Source organism: Coregonus clupeaformis, chromosome 15 (genome assembly GCF_020615455.1).
Source record: "Coregonus clupeaformis isolate EN_2021a chromosome 15, ASM2061545v1, whole genome shotgun sequence".
NCBI classification, from domain to species: Eukaryota; Metazoa; Chordata; class Actinopteri; order Salmoniformes; family Salmonidae; genus Coregonus; species Coregonus clupeaformis.
The window spans coordinates 50683766-50703002 of NC_059206.1; the positions used below are offsets into that span (position 1 = coordinate 50683766).

Below are 19237 nucleotides of genomic sequence, written 5' to 3' on the forward strand. Positions count from 1 at the left end.
ATGCAAATCAATTTATAACATTTTTGACATGTGTTTTTCTGGATTTTTTGGTTGTTATTCTGTCTCTCACTGTTCAAATAAACCTACCATTACAATTATAGACTGATCATTTCTTTGTCAGTGAGCAAACTTACAAAATCAGCAGGGGATCAAATACTTTTTTCCCTCACTGTACTTTTGCAAGGCTCTGTAAATTAGAACTCTATATGGTGTCTACTGGCCTATAACTGGTTGGAGTGACGTTGTCATGACGCCATTGGCAGGTTGTATGGGGAAGACGTCTTTACCTGATTGTAATGTGCCAAATTATGCCTGCTGGGTATGGTTTTTAGTATTCCTTGTCTGTTTGAATTCAAAAGGTGCGAAAGGAAGTGCGTAAATATCCCACTGTTTAAGTGTTATGTTACCATAATTGATCTACTTGAGTGTGAAGCTGCATCCCCAGGCCCAGGTTTGTATGTCAGTGTTGCATTGTTACCATAAGTAGTCTTGTCTGAGCCAGAACATCCCTGTACCCTGAGGCAGCTAGTCTATCGTTACCATATATATACACTGAGTGTACAAAACATTAAGAGCACATGCTCTTTTCATGACATAGACTGACCAGGTGAATGCTATGATCCCTTAGATGTCACTTGTTAAATCCACTTCAATCAGTGTAGATGAAAGGGAGGAGACAGGTTAAAGAAGGATTTTTAAGCCTTAAGACAAATGAGAAATGGATCATGTATGTGTGCCATTCAGAGGGTGAATGGGCAAGTCAAAAGATTTAAAGTATCTTTGAACGAGGTATGGTAGTAGGTGCCAGGCGCACCGGCTTGAGTGTGTCAAGAACTGCAACGCTGCTAGGTTTTTCACGTTCAACAGTTTCCCATCTGTATCAAGAATGGTCCACCACCTAAAGGTCATCCAGCCAACTTGACACAACTGTAGGAAGCATTGGAGTCAACATGGGCCAGCATCCCTGTGGAATGCTTTCAACACCTTGTAGAGTCCATGCCCCGACGAATTGAAGATGTTCTGAGGGCAAAAGGGGGTGCAACTCAATATTAGGAAGGTTTTTTCACATTTTGTTACGTTCCAGCCTATTTTCTAAAATGGATTTTTTTTATTTTTAATCTCATCAAATCACACACAATACCCCATAATGACGAAGTGAAAACAGGTATTTAGAATCTTTTTCAAATGTATTAAAAAAAAAAAACAGAAATACCTTATTTACATAAGTATTCAGACCCTTTGCTATGAGACTCGAAATTAAGCTCAGGTGCATCCTGTTTCCATTGATATTTTTGAAATGTTTCTACAACTTGATTGGAGTCCAACTGTGGTAAATTAATTTGATTGGACATTATTTGGAAAGGCACACACCTGTCTGTATAAGGTCCCACAGTTGACAGAGCATGTCATAGCAAAAACCAAGCCATGAGGTCGAAGGAATTGTCCGTAGAGCTCCGAGAAAGGATTGTGTCGAGGCACAGATCTGGGGAAGTGTACTTTCTGCAGCATTGAAGGTCCCCAAAAACACAGTGGTCTCTATCATTCTTAAATGAAAGAAGTTTGGAACCACCAAGACTCTTCCTAGAGCTGGCCACACTGGACAAATTTAGCAATCGGGGGAGAAGGGCCTTGGTCAGGGAGGTGACCAAGAACCTGATGGTCACTCTGACAGAGCTCCAGAGTTCCTCTGTGGAGATGGGAGAACCTTCCAGAAGGACAACCATCTCTGCAGCACTCCACCAATCAGGCCTTTATGGTAGAGTGGCCAATCCTCAGTAAAAGGCACATGACAGCCAGCTTGGAGTTTGCCAAAAGGCACCTAAAGGACTCTCAGACCATGAGAAACAAGATTATCTGGTCTGATGAAAGATTGAACCCTTTGGCCTGAATGCCAAGCATCACGTCTGGAGAAAACCTGGCACCATCCCTACGGTGAAGAATGGTGGTGGCAGCATCATGCTGTGGGGATGTTTTTCAGAGGCAGGGATTGGGAGACTAGTCAGGATCGAGGGAAAGATGAACGGAGCAAAGTACAGAGAGATCCTTGATGAAAACCTGCTCCAGAGCGCTCAGGACCTCAGACTGGGGCGAAGGTTCACCTACCAACAGGACAACGACCCTAAGAACACAGCCAAGACAACGCAGGAGTGGCTTCAGGACAAGTCTATGAATGTCCTTGAGTCCAGAGCCCGGACTTGAACCCGATCAAACATCTCTGGAGAGACCTGAAAATAGCTATGCAGCGACGCTCCCATCCAACCTGACAGAGCTTGAGAGAATCTGCAGAGAAGAATGGGAGAAACTCCCCAAATACAGTTGTGCCAAGCTTGTAGAGTTAGACTCGAGGCTGTAATCGTTGCCAAAGGTTCTTCAACAAAGTACTGAGTAAAGGGTCTGAACATTTATGTAAATGTGATATACGTTTTTTTATTTTTTTTTTATCATTTTCAAAAATGTCTAAAAACCATTTTTTTCTTTGTCATTATGGGGTATTGTGTGTAGATTGATGAGGGGGGGGAAAAAACAATGTCATCTATTTTAGAATAAGGCTGTAACGTAACAAAATGTGGAAAAAATCAAGGGGTCTGAATACATTCCGAATGCACTGTATGTGATCGTATACAAATAATAATAATTAATAATAATTGATTGGATTTATATAGTGCTTTTTTACTAACTGAGGTACTCAACGTGCTTTACATAGTAGGGGGAAACTCACCTCATCCACCATCAATGTGTAGCACCCACCTCAGTGATGCACAGCGACCATTTTTGTGCCAGAACACTCACCACACATCAGCTATCAGGTGGAGAGGTGAGGAGTGATATATGCCAATTAGGAATGAGGGGAATGATTAGGTGGCCATGATGGAATGTGGCCAGGTTGGGAATTTAGCCATGACACCGGGGTGAACACCCCCACTCCTACAATAAGTGCCATGATTTCGAATGACTAGAGAGTCAGGACATGCAGGACAATGTTCCCAAATGTAATCAAGGTTTGAAATGATTATGTTTTAGTCAAATATTATATATCTGTTTAGGCTTCTTGCGGTCAATTAGCAGTATACATTTTTTGGTTATTATGTTCCGGCCCCCCGAACATCCGCTCAAGAACAAATTGGCCCGCGGCTGAATCTAGTTGATGATCTCTGATCTATAGCGTTTGTATGCATCATTGGTTGTTTCCTCCTGTTTAGAGCGTGTAGCATGTGTGCGTGAGTGTGTATCTGTTCGCGTGCGTGCGGATTCGTCCATGTGCTTGTGCATGTGTGCGTTCGGTCTACCTCTTGTGTGGTGCGAGCAGCTGGTTTGTCCTGGTGGTTGGCTAGTATGAGGAAGGGCAGGGTACAGAGCTGGGGGTGCTGCAGGGCAGAGTGAAGCTCAGTTCGGGCCATCTCCAGGTCCTCGTCTGTGGAGGCGCTGTCCAGGACAAACACCACCCCCTGGGAACCCTGGTAGTAACGCGACCAGTACTTCTTTATCGAGTCCGCTCCTAGAGACAGACAGGCAGTCAGACACAGACATGCACATATATAGACACACAGCAATGCAGGCATACGCACACACAGTTAGTACCAGTGGAGGCTCCTCAGAGGAGGAAGGGGAGGACCATCCTCCTCAGTGAAATTTCATAAAAATAAAAATTGTGAAACATTAAAAAAGTTATCAGTTTTAGATCAAACTATACTAAATATATTAATATGTCACCAAATAATGTATTAAAATACACTGTGTTGCAATGAAGGTCTACAATAACTTCAACAGGACTGTCTGGGGTAGCACCATGGTGTAGCCGGAGGACAGCTAGCTTCCGTCCTCCTCTGGCTACATTGAATTCAATACAAAACCTAGGAGGCTTGTAGGCCTCACCCCCTTCCATAGACATACATGGTAATTATGACCACTTCTGGAGGACGTCCTCCAACCAATCAAAGCTTTTGCAGTATGAACTGAAGTGTTGTCCATCCAATCATAGAATTAGGATCAGAGAATGAACCTAGTGTGTTGTATTGGGATTGTGCCACAGAGCATTAATGGGGGTTATATGTGTTGAGAAGCTTGGTGACATTGTTGGATAGAGATTAAGAGTGAAGAGTGATAGTTGAGCATTTTTTTGTTGATATTATTCAATTCAAATTAGTTTTTTCAAATTACAAGAGACAGAGGAGGTATATTATAAATTGTTTTCTTGGTTTTGTAACTTTATTTTTGGGTCCAGTTAGCAAGGCAAATTTAAATAAATTGCACTAACTTCAGTAGCTAGCTAGCTATCAGCTCGAGTCTGCAGTTTTCTTGGCCAGAATGGTAGAATGGCCAACGCTGCCGAAAATGTTGTGGACTTTTTGTTGAAGAACCCCTTTCATTCTCTGGGGTAAACGGAAAAGGTGCTAATTAAAAGTGAGGGTCGACTTCTGCCTGAGATCAGTTTCATGAAGAAGGATGAGAAGGTGAGGGCGTTCAATACCAACTGGTATCAAAAGTATAGCTGGTTAACAGGGAGCCTTTCATCAAGCCGCCTGTATTGCTGACATTGCCTGCTTTTGGAAAGTCTGAGCCTTGGTCAGAAGGTGGGTACAGTGACCTGAAGAACTTCGATCGTTCAGCTAAACGACAAAACAAAAGCAGGGAGCATATAAATGCCCACATCAGAGTCAAGCTTCTGGGGAAAAAATGCATAGATTATGACGAAGGTCTGCGTATTCAAACTGCGCAACACAACGAGAAAGTAAGAATTAACGGGGATGTTCTCAACACTGCGTTTTTGGGCATGCAAGAACTTGCTTTTAGAGGACACGATGAGAGGGAAAGTTCCGCCAACAAGGGCAGCTACAGGGAGCTTGCAGAGGTAATTGCACGTTACGATGCTTTCCTTGCTGAACATATCGAACTTTCGACTATCTATTCTGGGATGTCGAAAACAATTCAGAATGATTTGATAGCTTCCATCGCATCATCCATTAAAAGTTAGATTAAAGAGAGAGGTTGACACATCACATTTTTTCCATGCGCTCAAGTAGGCTTTCCACTTTCCTCCGGTATTTATTTAGCAAAGATGATAACACATAATCACTTCTGACAGACACAAGCAAAAACTCATGACATAAATGAGCACATGGATGAAAACTAGACTATTTTTCAGTCTGATCAACTGTAGGCTACTAATAAGAGCAGCTGCAGACAGCCTATGCGCCCAGTCCATCTGGTCCATGGTAAACTAATTGGCAACGTTATGTATTTATAGTCCATTTGTGTGTCAGGAGAAAATGTGAATGTGATCAAATTTAGTTTATATTCAAAATTGGGCTGGCTAGGCTGCCTATGTTTTTAATCCAAAATTATTAACTGGAATTGATCAATTAACATAATAGTGATGAAAGATGTGAGTACATTTTTTATAAGGCCTACAGTTGCATAGGCCTGCGTGATGCAAACATGCATAAAGCAAGCTCAGCCCTGTGAGTTCTATTGTCTATCAGTTGTTGTCTATGTGTCTGGGTAGAGGAAATCCCTCTCCTAATCTAGTCTAAATGTAATTTATAAGAACAAATAAGGTAGTTGCAGTTTGACAGGGTTTTCATTCCTCCCGGGACAGGAGGTTTTTTCAGGAGTTTTTTAAAAACCATGTGACCTGATTAGGAAAAACTGGTCCCATCATAGCCCATATAAAACCTTTTTACAACTGATTAATCACGGTCATACCTTATAGGGTCCAGAGTTTTCCTAGTTATGTTAACGTTTAAGTAAAAACTCCAGGCCCAAGGGGGTAAAAATTGCCCGACCGCTCTGGGACCTATCTGCTGTAATGGAATGTATCTGCTATTTTTATTTACAGCTATGTCCCCTCCTGTTCCCTGATTGGCACAACTGCAGCAGTCTTATCAAAAGCATGATTATAAATGGTAACACTGTCATAAACAATTAAAATATTATATTTTTGTGCCTGTCACGTTTTTCTGCAACGAAACTGGCTTTCAACCTCAACTTCAAGAGGCTCATTCTACCTAATTCAATTGTACGTTGATAATCCAGCAAATAAAATGGATACCTATGAGTAATGGAGACCTCCAGCAAGAAAGGGAAAAAATGCATTGAATTTCAACATCTTTTCAATTGGAGCACGTCTGGAGTGCATTTTGCAAATGCTTCCACCCTCCTTTCATAAAATCTTTGCGGATATTGCATTATGTATTTTTCAGACTTCAGGACTGCATGCCAACTTTTAGCCTTCTGCACTGCACTGGGGGACCGGTGGGAAAACGACATGTCTGTCTAAATGAAGTGTTTTCAACACACACAAAATCAGCGGCCCAAATGACACCCTATTCCCTTTATAGTGCACTACTTTTGACCAGTGCCCAATAGGGGTCTGGTCAAAAGTAGTGCACTATAAATGGAATAGTGTGCCATTTGGGGCGTACACCAAGATTCTCTTTAAAGCAGAACTAACTCAGAGAGCACATTAAAGCAGTTTCCTATGCTGGCCACTCTACAGCACAGTTCAAATGAACCTTCTTCTTTTACAGTGAACATATGGTTCCTTTTCTGCACAGCAATTTGGGGGTACAAAAATGTGGCCACCAAGGCTCACAAGGCAGGGCATGGCTTTGGTTAGCGTGAGTGACAGAGTGGTGGAATAGAACCAGAAACTCATAGGAATAAGGTCAATTGTGTCAGTTCAATTACTCTCCCTGAGTGTGGCTGGAAAAACACCCACTTCTTTTTCTGAAATCTAAAGAGGAGGAAGCCATGGTTTAAATCTTCCATCTCTGGGGCTATAGTAAAAGTGGACCTGACTGTAATTTGACCACACCCACCTTCATCGCTAGTAAAAAGGATCCTCATCTCGATGGTAGTCATTAGGGCATCAAATGGAGGAAACATTTCTGAAACAGGGAGGGACTACCTGGGCTTGTTTTCCATTGCAAACCACATTAAAACATTTCGGTACAAAGGGTCCTAATGAACACAACCCAGGCTAGTTTATGGTGAGACTCCGCCCCTCGTTACAAGTGTTTACAGGCGATTAGCCTTCTATGACCCTTTGAGAATCCATGAAAAACTCCACCCCCCAATACTAGACCAATTTGCCTGCTCTGAAATGGAGTAATATTGCGTGGCAGTAGTATTATGAGCTGAAACAGTTTACAGATTAACTATTACGTTTCAAAACACCTCAAATAATTGTGTGAGGGGGATGCGGGTTAGAGGGGAGGAAGGAAGTAAAGTCTCAACCAGGCCATATTATCAAGACTAATGTATTGCTCAAGAACAGATGCTGAAAAATCTGCCAAGCATAAGAGCTAGGCTATTCATCACTATTGTGGCCTGGCCTGTTCAATTCTGCCTCCTCCTGGCTCTAGCTACAAAAACCAAAAGAGACTTCAGTGGTGCACCGAAACATAGAGGCTTTAGAGGGATTTACAACATGAATCTAAGGATGAATATTGAAACCAATGTTCAAATGCCATCTGAGTGATGTTTTACAGACTATTATAGCAACAAGTTTCCCATTAATTCCTGTAACAATGTAGGCTATTGGCTATTGTGTTTTTCTCACTCTCTCTCTCTCTCTCTATCTATATATATATATATATATATATATGTACAGTGGGGCAAAAAAGTATTTAGTCAGCCACCAATTGTGCAAGTTCTCCCACTTTAAAAGATGAGAGAGGCCTGTAATTTTCATCATAGGTACATGTCAACTATGACAGACAGAATGAGAAAAAAAAATCCAGAAAATCACATTGTAGGATTTTTAATGAATTTATTTGCAAATTATGGTGGAAAATAAGTATTTGGTCACCTACAAACAAGCAAGATTTCTGGCTCTCACAGACCTGTAACTTCTTCTTTAAGAGGCTCCTCTGTCCTCCACTTGTTACCTGTATTAATGGCACCTGTTTGAACTTGTTATCAGTATAAAAGACACCTGTCCACAACCTCAAACAGTCACACTCCAAACTCCACTATGGCCAAGACCAAAGAGCTGTCAAAGGACACCAGAAACAAAATTGTAGACCTGCACCAGGCTGGGAAGACTGAATCTGCAATAGGTAAGCAGCTTGGTTTGAAGAAATCAACTGTGGGAGCAATTATTAGGAAATGGAAGACATACAAGACCACTGATAATCTCCCTCGATCTGGGGCTCCACGCAAGATCTCACCCTGTGGGGTCAAAATGATCACAAGAACGGTGAGCAAAAATCCCAGAACCACACGGGGGGACCTAGTGAATGACCTGCAGAGAGCTGGGACCAAAGTAACAAAGCCTACCATCAGTAACACACTACGCTGCCAGGGACTCAAATCCTGCAGTACAAGACGTGTCCCCCTGCTTAAGCCAGTACATGTCCAGGCCCGTCTGAAGTTTGCTAGAGTGCATTTGGATGATCCAGAAGAGGTTGGGAGAATGTCAGATGAAACCAAAATATAACTTTTTGGTAAAAACTCAACTCGTCGTGTTTGGAGGACAAAGAATGCTGAGTTGCATCCAAAGAACACCATACCTACTGTGAAGCATGGGGGTGGAAACATCATGCTTTGGGGCTGTTTTTCTGCAAAGGGACCAGGACGACTGATCCGTGTAAAGGAAAGAATGAATGGGGCCATGTATCATGAGATTTTGAGTGAAAACCTCCTTCCATCAGCAAGGGCATTGAAGATGAAACGTGGCTGGGTCTTTCAGCATGACAATGATCCCAAACACACCGCCCGGGCAACGAAGGAGTGGCTTCGTAAGAAGCATTTCAAGGTCCTGGAGTGGCCTAGCCAGTCTCCAGATCTCAACCCCATAGAAAATCTTTGGAGGGAGTTGAAAGTCCGTATTGCCCAGCGACAGCCCCAAAACATCACTGCTCTAGAGGAGATCTGCATGGAGGAATGGGCCAAAATACCAGCAACAGTGTGTGAAAACCTTGTGAAGACTTACAGAAAACGTTTGACCTGTGTCATTGCCAACAAAGGGTATATAACAAAGTATTGAGAAACTTTTGTTATTGACCAAATACTTATTTTCCACCATAATTTGCAAATAAATTCATAAAAAATCATACAATGTGATTTTCTGGAAAAAAAATTCTCATTTTCTCTGTCATAGTTGACGTGTACCTATGATGAAAATTACAGGCCTCTCTCATATTTTTAAGTGGGAGAACTTGCACAATTGGTGGCTGACTAAATACTTTTTTTCCCCACTGTATGTATGTAGCTTTAGAGTAACAAAAACATGACCACAAGCCAGTTTACCAGAAAACATATTGCATTACAATCACGTGTGACAGTAACAGAAACCACACTTTCCACAAATGGCATTACATCATGCTTGGTTTCTCAAGAAAATAAAGAGAAGTGTTTTCAGATGCCTGGGCTACACACTAACTGACTGACTGCTACACACTGGTCTACTCTACACTGGAGCATCTGGGCATTCAGAGCGTCTTCCTGGTGCGATCTGCCAACCGACTGGGCAGAAAGACAGGCTCAATCTCAATTCATCTTTTCACGATTCCTCACATCCTATTTCCTCACCTTGTTCTCAACCTTATTGGAGAAGGTCCAACCCACTGGGCACAGACGTCAATTCAATGTCTATTCCACGTTGGTTCAACGTAATTTCATTGAAATTATATGGAAACAATGTTGATTCAACCAGTGTGTGCCCAATAGGAAGTTTCCCCCCTCTTGTCCCTTCTTCTCCAATGCATCTTGGGGAAAGAGGTGAGGAGAGATGATGCAAGGATTCGAGGAAAGATTAATTGAGAAAGAGCTACAAAAAACTAGTTTCCATTCAGCCATTACATGCAGATGAATTACCTGACGCATATAAAAAGGTCACGACATGCCTTATGGAAACAGCAAATTTGTCAACCAAATACGCTAGACAAGGTGGCCCAAAATAGATTGTGACATAAATAAACAAATGTATTTCTGCGTAAATCTTGACATAATAGCATCATGTCAAAGTAAACGTGGAGTCTCGTGATGATTTGTTACATTTAGGAGTGCCACTGGATTATCGCATCTCCGATTTCATGATGGGCATATAACCTACATGGAGGGGTTTTTACGCACATCCAAAATAATAATAGGAGCTGGTTAAAATAATGTACAATAGCCTACATAGATAAAAAGTGGATGTCCACTCACTGTTTTGTTGCTCCCAAATTTGATTTTTCCAATATCCTTTTGGTGATTAAGATTTATTTCAAAGCGGTCTAATGAGCATAACCCTTTATTGATAGTCCTGACTACATGGCGAATGCATTGGGCAGGACAAATAAAAATGCCTTCATTGAGAGGAGTGGAGGCTATGCTTGGATTTTTATCAAATTAAACGAAAATGGGAAAAAATTGTTTTTTATGTTTCTAAATACGAGGTTTACTGGCACAAAAAACACATCTCTCTTGTTCAATATGGGCATTGTGCATCACGGCTGGATATGCTGTGCTACCATCGGTAAAATCCATGCCATAACCAACTGCGTTACCGCTAAGGCCAGCTTTCGGTTGGTCTTAAATATCCCCACCAGCCCATACTGAAATTGGCACTTTGAAGCACGTTTTAAAGAACACGCCTCAGATATTGACACCCCTCCCAACTAAGCACAAGCGAGCTCATATAAGACAGGTAAATTACAAATCCTGGTGCTGGGTAAAAAATAATAATATATAAATAAATAAGAGTGCTGGCTTTAACAGGTCGAAATTGCAATAGAGCCCAGAAACTTTAAGTGTAAAAATGCTTTTATGTGCACTATATCATTATGCACAGATTTTAAAGTCAGTTTGATGGAAACATACCTCTGGTGGGAAAATGCGCATATATTTTCTATGCAGATTTTAGAATAGACACATGCAAATCTGTTGCCAATTGGATGGAAACCTAACTACAGACGGACAGAGGGATTACACACACACAGTATGGTGTCATCATCCCATTGATGGGAAACTGGCTTTGAACTCCCATCTCATCTCTCATAAAGACTCACACACACACACACAGACCAAAAACATCACAGAGACAAAACAAAAACATCCCAGCCAGGGGGCAGACGAACCAACAACACTAAAACCCATAGCAGACAGACAAGACTACTGTCATTGAGATAAAGAGAGACCCAAACAGAAACATTACCAGTACTGTTTGACCTGTTGACCTGCAAACACCCCACAGATAACCTTCAAACATCACAGTACTGTCTCCCGAACTACCAGAGACACCCAATGATTCATTAATTAGTGAGTGAACTAAATGACAAAACAGACTGCACCGACGAATGGTTAAAAGCAGCGGGTGCCGGGTGGCCATTCTATCTACCACATCATCGGCCATTATTTTCTGTTAATTTCCCCACAATTCTACATGTTGAATTACCACCATTCGTCGACACCCAACAGGTGATCTATTGCGCACAGCCAGCGTTCGTTATGGTGTGTACTTAACATTTCTTCGAAACATTGGTTTGTTCCCTAAAGAATAGCTAAATAATACATTAAACTGATTACAGAGTGTGCGACGGTCATTGTTTTCCCCAAGTTTATGGACTGTTACTCTGCACCTTGTCAACATTTTGGGGTGTGTGTCTCCAGCTCCTAACTGTAGGATGAGGCTGAATGTTCCCAGCCTCAGGTTGCATCCCAAATGGCACCCTATCTCCTATATGATCCACCACCTTTGGTCAGAGCCCTATGGGTCCTGGTCAAAAGTAGTGCACTAAATATGGAATAGGGTGCCATTTGGGACACGGCATCAGAGAACAGCAGCTAGGGGATCCCTGTCTGGAAATAAGGGAGAGTCCCTGTCCACACCAATGATGTCATACGGACCACTCCACACACACACCCACACTGCAGAAAGGACTTACGCATTACTGCCTCTCTGACACACACAGTTGCACGCCCAGCGGGCGAGTGACATTTGAGAGAATGTGTTAGCTACTTCATTTGCGTGTTGTCTGTCCGACACGTTGCTTTCTGCTGCAAAGATCATCAGTGGAGAGATAACTATGACTCATCTTCACATAGAGGATGTGTCATTCAAGGTCTCAATAACATTTACTATCTTAGGGGACTCTAACATTTAGCTAGCAAAGGAAAAGTTCCTTAACATTTTTTTAGGACCTTTAGGGGTTCTTATATGGTTATATTTTTCAGATATTGTTGGACTGTGCATAGCTAGGGTCATGTTCAGTTGGCACGGAATGGGAGTAAACTTTTTGTGAAATGGAGGAAGTCCCATTGACACTTGTCCAATAAGAAGACCCAATACGTTTAAAAAAAAATTCGCCCACTGAACTAGGAAACTTGAGTACTTTGACAACGTGAACATTGTGTTCACATCATAATGGAAAATAGGTGAAAAAATACCTCCGAGCTCCTTCACGTTCAGGATGGCATTCTGGAATGGAACAGCTTTGATGCTAAAACCTAGAAAGGAGAATGAAATGTAAAGCCTCACACATGAAGACATGGCAGACATTGCTTAAAAAGAGGCAAGAGAAAGTACATCTATTCAGCACATGTAAAGCACCTGTATAAGTATTGGAAAATACTAATATCATGCTCTTTTCTGCAGGTAGGGAATATGCCTGAAAGCTCACCACTTAACTACTGAAGCTAAATTGTTTCAATGCATGGTATACTTGACTGCTGTACTTCAAAAAACTTCATGCAGTGTAAGGAGAACTGTGTAAGGAGCATTTGGACTATGATTTCATCAGGTGTCGAACCTCACCCGTGGTTGGCCCAATGTTGTCTGTGGCTTCACTGCAGAGTCTTGACAGTAGACTGGTCTTCCCAGAGCCTGTGAGTCCAATACACACCAGGTCATACTCAGGTCTGGGAGGAGGCGGTCCTTTACAGCACAGTGTCCTGAAACACTGGAGGTAGAAGGGAGAGGGAGAGAAAGAGAGAAAGAGAGAGTGGGATAGAGAGAAAAGAGGTGATGGAGAGCGGGGGAGAAGAGGGAAGGAGAGAAGGGCCAGAGAGTCAGAGATCAGTCATGAGAGGTGTGATGGGCAGAGCTAGTGCACAGGGAGTCCGTGTTTTGGCATTTGGATGCTGCACCCACGTCACCCACTGATCTACTCTGTGACACTACTGACGTCTGTTCTGTCACTGAGCACGCCACTCTGGAGACGCCGGGCAGGATCACATCTGTTAACGCCATCTGTTTCGAGCCAAAGATACTGTAAGATCTGGAGAGAAAAAACATTGTGTCCTCTCTCTCTCCTCTCCGTTTGTATTTCAATTCAGTTGTGCCCAGCCACACTACACGTCCTTTGAACTCACATAGCCAGTGTGATAAAATAACCTTTGAGTCGTATATAGCATATAGAATGCACACTACAGGCACCCTGTGCGTAGTAAGAGTGGATGCATTGATGTACCATAGTATAGGGGCACAGGATGTTGTTAGTGAAGTAAACCTCAAGATGTGGTATGCAACATGGTCAAGGGATTGAGGGACTGCTACTCCGTCAACATGGAAGATCAAAGAAAAAGGGGGCCTCCGATTGAAATAGAAACCAGGGTCACGGTCTCACACACGCACACTCACATACACACACAGGGACAGTAAGGGCCCGATAGAGGTTATGTCATGTTTCTTTCTACACAACAAGCAAATCGGCCTCCGGACTCCGGTCTGTTCAGTAGAAACAGATCCGAAGGTCCCTCACCTTTCTCTGGGTGCTGATAAAGGACATGACATGGGTCAGACTCTGTAGATTCACTGTAGACACTCTGCAGGCTCTGCAGCTCAAACATAGAAACCCAAACCAGAAGCATGCTCTGCTCTATAAAAACAGCAGCCCCACTGACCTCCCTTTGTGCTACGAGATAAGACAAGGAAAACCTTTCATTTTACACAGATGCTGCACCAGATAAACATCTTCATCACTGGTATGTACCACTTACAGACCTGCGTGTCTACCAGACTCTGAAATAGCAACTTATACAAACGTATCGTAACATAACATATACAGGAAAGGATTAAAAGGTAGGTCCGGTTGAGATTTTGAAAGTCTACATCAGTATACCATCCTCAGGGTATGATTGATAACAGCACAGGAACAGTGTAGTCAATGCGCCGTAACTGTTGGCTACCATTACAAAGGAAGAGAGTGCTCTCTGGTGGTGATAATAGGAATTGCGCCAATCTACACAATCTATGGGAGATTCTCGTTTGGGCATAAGACCGTCCTCTGTCTTGTCTCCTCCATCCTCTCTCCTCCATAACCCAGAACCCAATAAGTGGTCGAGGAGTGTGCCAATTCGTTATTAGACAAACGGATGAGTGTCCTCCCCTCCTCGATAGCCACCTTTCATCAAGGATGCTCATGTGTATCCTACCGCAGAAGAGTTTTGAAATGTACCACCCCACCTTTGAATCAGCTTTTGTTTTGTCAGAGGAGAAAAACATGCACACATTTAAAAACAAAGTTACTTATTGTTATCTATAAAATAGTAACTTAATTTGTAATGAGCACTTTACACATTTATTTGGGGTCCCACCCCTGTGTGGAGAAGGACCGTCTCATTTCAAGCAAGTGCATTTCCATTCCCGTTCACTCTCCTCGCCGACTCTCCTCGATTAACTTTGACCTTTTTCAAAAGGAGGCGAGAGAGGACAGAGTGGAGGAGAGAGAGCGTAAGAGGTGAGCAAATCTAATTGATAAAAGTCCAATAGCTCATTCTCTCACATCACTATTATGAGATATGGTTATGGCAGGACCAGTCTTGAACATAATCTCAAATAAAAATCTCTCTAGAAGAGATGGCAGGCTCATGAAGTATGCCTAAATCACATGCTTTTCCAAAGCTGAGAAGATGGTAAACCATATTATTGTTTTCAGAACAGATTTTTTTTCTGATCCTCAACTGCCCCAAATAAAATGTCCATCTTGTGAATTACACTGAACAAAAATATAAATGCAACAATTTCAAAGATTTTACTGAGTTACAGTTCATATAAGGAAATCAGTCAATTTAAATAAATGCACTAGGCCCTAATCTATATATTTCACATGACTGGAAATACAGATATGCATCTGTTGGTCATAGAAACCTTAAAAAAAAAAAGTAGGGATGTGGATCAGAAAACCAGTCAGTATCTGGTGCGACCACTATTTGCCTCATGCAGCGCGACACCTCCTTCGCATAGAGTTGATCAGGCTGTTGATTGTGGCCTGTGGAATGTTATCCCACTCCTCTTCAATGGCTGTGCGAAGTTGCTGGATATTGGCGGGAACTGGAACACAGAGTCGTACACGTCGATCCAGGGCCATGCATTATCATGGTGAAACATGAGGTGATGACGGCGGATGAATGGCACGAAAATGGGCCGGCCTCAGGACCTCGTCACGGTATCACTGTGCATTCAAATTGCCATCGATAAAATGCAATTGTGTTCGTTGTCTGTAGCTTATGCCTGCCCCTACCATAACCCCACCGCCACCATGGGGCACTCTTGCTCACAACGTTGACATCAGCAAACCGCTCGCCCACACAACGCCATACACGCTATCTGACATCTGCCCAGTATAGTTGAAACCGGGATTCATCTGTGAAGAACACACTCCTCCAGCGTGCCAGTGGCCATTGAAGGTGAGCATTTGCCCACTGAAGTCGGTTACGGCGCCAAACTGCAGTCAGGTCAAGACCCTGGTGAGGACGACGAGCACGCAGATGAGCTTCCCTGAGACGGTTTCTGCAGAAATTCTTCAGTTGTGCAAACCCAGAGTTTCATCAGCTGTCCGGGTGGCTGGTCTCAGACCATCCCGCAAGTGAAGAAGCCGGATGTGGAGGTCCTGGGCTGGCGTGGTTACACATGGTCTGCGATTGTGAAGCCGGTTGGACGTACTGCCAAATTCTCTCAAATGACGGAGGCGGCTTATGGTAGAGACATGAACATTAAATTCTCTGGCAACAGCTCTGGTGGAGATTCCTGCAGTCAGCATGCCAACGGCACGCTCCCTCAAAACTTGAGACATCTGTGGCATTGAGTTGTGTGACAAAACTGCACATTTTAGAGTGGCCTTTTATTGTCCCCACCACAAGGTGCACCTGTGTAAACAGCTTCTTGATATGAAACACATATTAGGTGGATGGGTTATCTTTCAAATAAAAAAAATGCTCACTAACAGGGATGTAAATACATTTGTGCACAACATTTTAGAGAAATAAGCTTTTTGTGTGTATAGAAAATGTCTGGGATGTTTTATGTCAGCACATGAAACATGGGATCAACATTTTACATGTTGCGTTTATATTTTTGTTCAGTGTAGTTTATTATTTCAACTCCAACACCAGGTGGCATGTGGCAGCAAGTTATTCCATTACTGAGGCTACAAGATCAGATGACAAAGCTCTAGCAATCCTTTACCAGACAGGCAAGTCTCAGAACAAACAGACAACTTGACTAGTGTATTTGTAGTTGGGCTCCCATGGAGATAGAGAGAGCGGGTTGGGGGGTTTTAGGAGCATGAACAATAGGTTGAACCAGTTGATCAATAGCCAATGAGTCCTATCTGAGGGAGTCCTTGCAGACCCCTACTGCAGCCTTGCTATAAGAGATGGTCAGGAGCAACAAGAGACACCCACGCTAACACAAACATACACTGAGTGTACAAGACATTCGGAACACCTGCTCTTTCCATGACAGACTGACCAGGTGAATCCAGGTGAAAGCTATGATACCTTATTGATGTCACTTGTTAAATCCATTAAAATCAGTGTAGATGAAGGGGAGGAGACAGGTTAAATAATATTTTTTATGCCTTTAGACAATTGAGACATGGATTGTGTGTGTGCCATTCAGAGGGTGAATGGGAAAGACAAAATATTTAAGTGCCTTTGAATGGTGTATGGTAGTAGGTGCCAGGTGCACAGTTTTGAGTGTGTCAAGAACTGCAACGCTGCTGGGTTTTTCACGCGCAACACGTTCCCGTGTGTATCAAGAATGGTCCACCACCCAAAAGGACACCCAGCCAACTTGGTTACTTAGGTAATAAACCACATGCATTCAATGCACTGTACTACACAACAACAAAGAGTGTCTTGTGTAATAATAGATGTTGTGTAGGCTGCTTGCTGTGACCGGAGAGCTTTCGCTGGCCTATTCTTAGCTGGCTCTGAAAATATCCCAGAAAGAAGGAAATTGAGGCGTGAGTTTGCTTCCATGTCATCGGAGCGGATGACACCAGGCTTTGTTAAGGAAGCATTTTTACCTCCTCACTGACAGAAATATGCTGCCTTGAGGACAGACAGGGTCCATGATAGACTCACTTGCCAGACTCATGGCACGCTTTCCCCTGAGTGTCAGAGGCATAATGGCTGTGGGAAGAGCCTGGTCCATGACAGACTTAGTAAAATGTAGGTTGGGGCTGAGCCCTCTGTAAAACTTAACAATCAACATCGAAATAGGCCTAGTTCTTAAAATCTGTTCATGTAGGCTTAGGCTTATACTGTATGTTGCATAGACTGAAGCACAATCAACTGTAGGTAGGGACTGAGCCGAGCTCTCTCTCCAACACTTTACAATCAACACCAAAATAGTTAATCAAATCTGTTCAAACATTGACATTGCGCTTTTAAAGGGAAACTTCACAGCTAGACACTATTTGGGGTGTTTTTCCAGTCTCTCTACATAATTATGAATGATGAGAGGGTGTTTCAGTCATATTATGCACTATAGCTGTATTTTATTATTTTGGCGCTGGGAGAGTTCAACTAGCTTGCCGTTTGATCTAAAAATGAATCGTCATGTTTTGTAGCAATTATTGTGGCCTTTGTGTTACGCTGATTCCACGATCACACCAGTAGATATGGATGTCCTTTTTCAGCCATTAGACTTTTCTTAACGATGTTCCTATCTGCCAGGACATTGCGGGATATCTAGGTTGACTCATTTTCCCTGGCTTTGTAAAGACTACAGCCTGATGGGAGCCATACTTCCTTGTTCCCACCATCGAAGGCAGGCTTTTCAAAACGGGGGTTGAAAGCTAACCATTCCATGCCCTCGATTTGCTGTAATCTTAAGAAATCAGTGCCATGGCAAGACAAACAATGTGATGAATGGACATTGGTCTTCAGTTACTAAATATTGACACCTTGTTAGTTTAGAGGATCAACCTGACTGAATACAAGCGTCTGTGGGTCATTTTCCACACCCATCCTCCCACTCTCTGAATGTGAAAATACCTTTGTCAGATACACACAATAAGTGTAATGCCTTATCTTGGCATGTAAATATTTGTGTTTGCATTGTGTTGACAGTAAAGATAATAGGTAAAGAAGAAGATCAAGGAGGGAAATTCCACAGTAACAGAATGACGCTGACAACAGAATGACACTGACAACAGAATGACGCTGACTAATTTGTCACTTTAAAAGTATGCCAAACCAAAATCATTGATTGCAAAGTTAAACACAAGGACTACTTTTAACAATTTCCACAGAAAGATTTAAAAAACACATTCACTCAAAGAACAGTGCAGATGTAAAGTTTGGTAACAGAATGATGGTAAAAGCTCCCTCCATTTTTTATGTGACCACATTTTCCTAAAGCTCTTAAATATCTACTCTGAATTAGATGGTAACTTCACAAGTAAAGTTGTGGGGCTTGCTAAAGCTCTTTAAAAGTATTTTTGTGGGAGTGGAATAAGTTTAAAAAGTTGTACTTTAATTATATTATTAGACTAGTGAAATAATTTCAAATGCCCATCCCTAGTCAGTAGTGGTCATTAGTTTTGGTCAGTAGTTGTGTGGTTCAGTAGTTGTGGTCAGTAGTTGTTGTCAGTAGTTGTGTGGTCAGTAGTTGTGGTCAGTAGTTGTGTGGTCAGTAGTTGTGTGGTCAGTAGTTGTGTGGTCAGTAGTTGTGTGGTCAGTAGTTGTGTGGTCAGTAGTTGTGCGGTTGTGATCTGTAGTTGTGGTTAATAGTTGTGGTGATTAGATGTGTGGTCAGAAGTTGCGTGGTTGTGGTCAGTAGTTGTGTGGTCAGAAGTTGTGTGATTGTGGTCAGTAGTTGTGTGGTTGTGGTCAGTAGTTGTGGTCAGTAGTTGTGTGGTCAGTAAATATGTGGTTGTGGGCGGTAGTTGTGTGGTTGTGGTCAGTAGTTGTGGAGTTCAGTGTTTGGGTTCTCAGTAGTTGTGTGGTCAGTAGTTGTGTGGTTGTAGTCAGTAGTGTGCTTGTGGACAGTAATTGTGGTCAGTAGTTGTGTGGCTATGGTCAG

The 19237-nt window shown here is 42.5% G+C and overlaps 1 protein-coding gene across 2 annotated transcripts in view; it reads right to left on the bottom strand.

Annotated features, from left to right (window-relative positions):
- The window catches only part of arl15b (ADP-ribosylation factor-like 15b), a 79346-nt gene that overhangs the window by 41462 nt on the left and 18647 nt on the right, over positions 1-19237 (bottom strand). For both annotated transcript variants that reach the window (XM_041898983.1, XM_041898982.1), the window contains 3 exons: positions 12740-12884; positions 12373-12432; positions 3288-3496 (listed from right to left, as the gene is read on the bottom strand). In XM_041898983.1, the coding sequence (XP_041754917.1) occupies positions 3288-3496; positions 12373-12432; positions 12740-12884 (414 nt within the window). The remainder of the gene's footprint in view (positions 1-3287; positions 3497-12372; positions 12433-12739; positions 12885-19237) is intronic.